The sequence below is a fragment of the Eurypyga helias genome, unplaced genomic scaffold (assembly GCF_000690775.1).
Source record: "Eurypyga helias isolate BGI_N326 unplaced genomic scaffold, ASM69077v1 scaffold24216, whole genome shotgun sequence".
Lineage (NCBI taxonomy): Eukaryota > Metazoa > Chordata > Aves > Eurypygiformes > Eurypygidae > Eurypyga > Eurypyga helias.
Genome location: NW_010257569.1, coordinates 1 through 1171, shown reverse-complemented (window position 1 = coordinate 1171; position 1171 = coordinate 1). Strand labels below are relative to the sequence as shown.

At 62.6% G+C, this 1171-nt stretch overlaps 1 protein-coding gene across 1 annotated transcript in view; it reads right to left on the bottom strand.

Moving 5' to 3' along the window:
• Nucleotides 1–1139, bottom strand: part of LOC104511452 (low-density lipoprotein receptor-related protein 2-like) — a gene marked incomplete at both ends in the record, with an annotated part of 12281 nt that extends 11142 nt beyond the window's left edge. The window contains 4 exons of the mRNA XM_010154077.1: nucleotides 181–300; nucleotides 395–508; nucleotides 747–974; nucleotides 1055–1139. Of these exons, the coding sequence (XP_010152379.1) occupies nucleotides 181–300; nucleotides 395–508; nucleotides 747–974; nucleotides 1055–1139 (547 nt within the window). The remainder of the gene's footprint in view (nucleotides 1–180; nucleotides 301–394; nucleotides 509–746; nucleotides 975–1054) is intronic.
• Nucleotides 1140–1171: the final 32 nt, after the last annotated feature.

Sequence of the window (1171 nt, the reverse complement as noted above, 5' to 3'; positions counted from 1 at the left end):
GTCCCCAGCCCCAAAACACACCAGCTGCCACTGGGACATGACCTAGACACAGCCTTTGTGGGGCCATGTCTGACACGCAGGCAGGAGCGTTCCCACAAAAGCACTGGCTCCGGGGACACCCTGCTCTAGGAGGCCAAGGGTGCATGTGCCCGAAGCGCCTGCACCCTGACCCCTCCTTACCAGCACAGCTCTGCCCATCTGCCTGCAGCGCCCAGCCGGCCCCGCAGGAGCACTGCACTCCCCAGTGCGTGTCAGCACATGTCTCTGCGCAGCCCCCGTTGCGTACAAAGCAGCTCCGACCTGTGGGGACACGGCGGAGAGGTGACGTGACACAGGACATCTTTTTTTTTTCCCCAGCCACATGGGTGATGGCCAGCAGCCACACACAACTCACCGCACGTGCTGGGCTCGTCGGTGCCGTCCAGGCAGTCATCCTCGTCATTGCACATCAGGGACTCCAGGATACACTTCCCCTCGTCGCACCGCACCATGCCGGGTGGGCAGGGGGCTATGGCACACACAGCACGTGTCAGGAGGGGAGACGGATACCAGATGGGCACAGGGGAAGATACCAGATACCAGGGGAAGATACACCGATACCAGATGGCCACAGGGAGGCCCCGCAAAACATCAACAGGTTCCTGGGATGCTTGCCACCAGCCCAAGGGGAGCTGGACCCCAGGAAGGCAAAGTACCCCCTGCTTCACACAGGGCCTGGTCAGGTCTCACCCTGCGGGCTTGCTTACCGCAGACGTCTTCATCCGAGGAATCGCCACAGTCATCAATCCCGTTGCACTTCCACTCGGCCATGATGCATACCCTGTTCCTGCACTGCCACTGCCCAGGCAGACAGGGCTGCTGGGGACACCCTTCTTCATCCCAGCCGTCCTCACAGTCCTGGTGCCGATCACACAGCTCCCAGTGCGGGATGCAGTGGTGGGTGCCGGGACACTGTACCTTCTTTGTCCCACACACTGAGGGAACAGAGCGACACCCTTGCTCTGCTGTGCCCCCAGCCACCCCCCACTCCGCCCCCCCAGCAGAGACCACGTACCACAGTCGTGCTCGTCAGAGCCATCCAGGCAGTCGGCCACGCCGTCGCAACGCCAGCTGCTAGAGACACACCGGCCATCATCACACTGCCAAACGTGGGGGTCCCCACCGCAGGCAA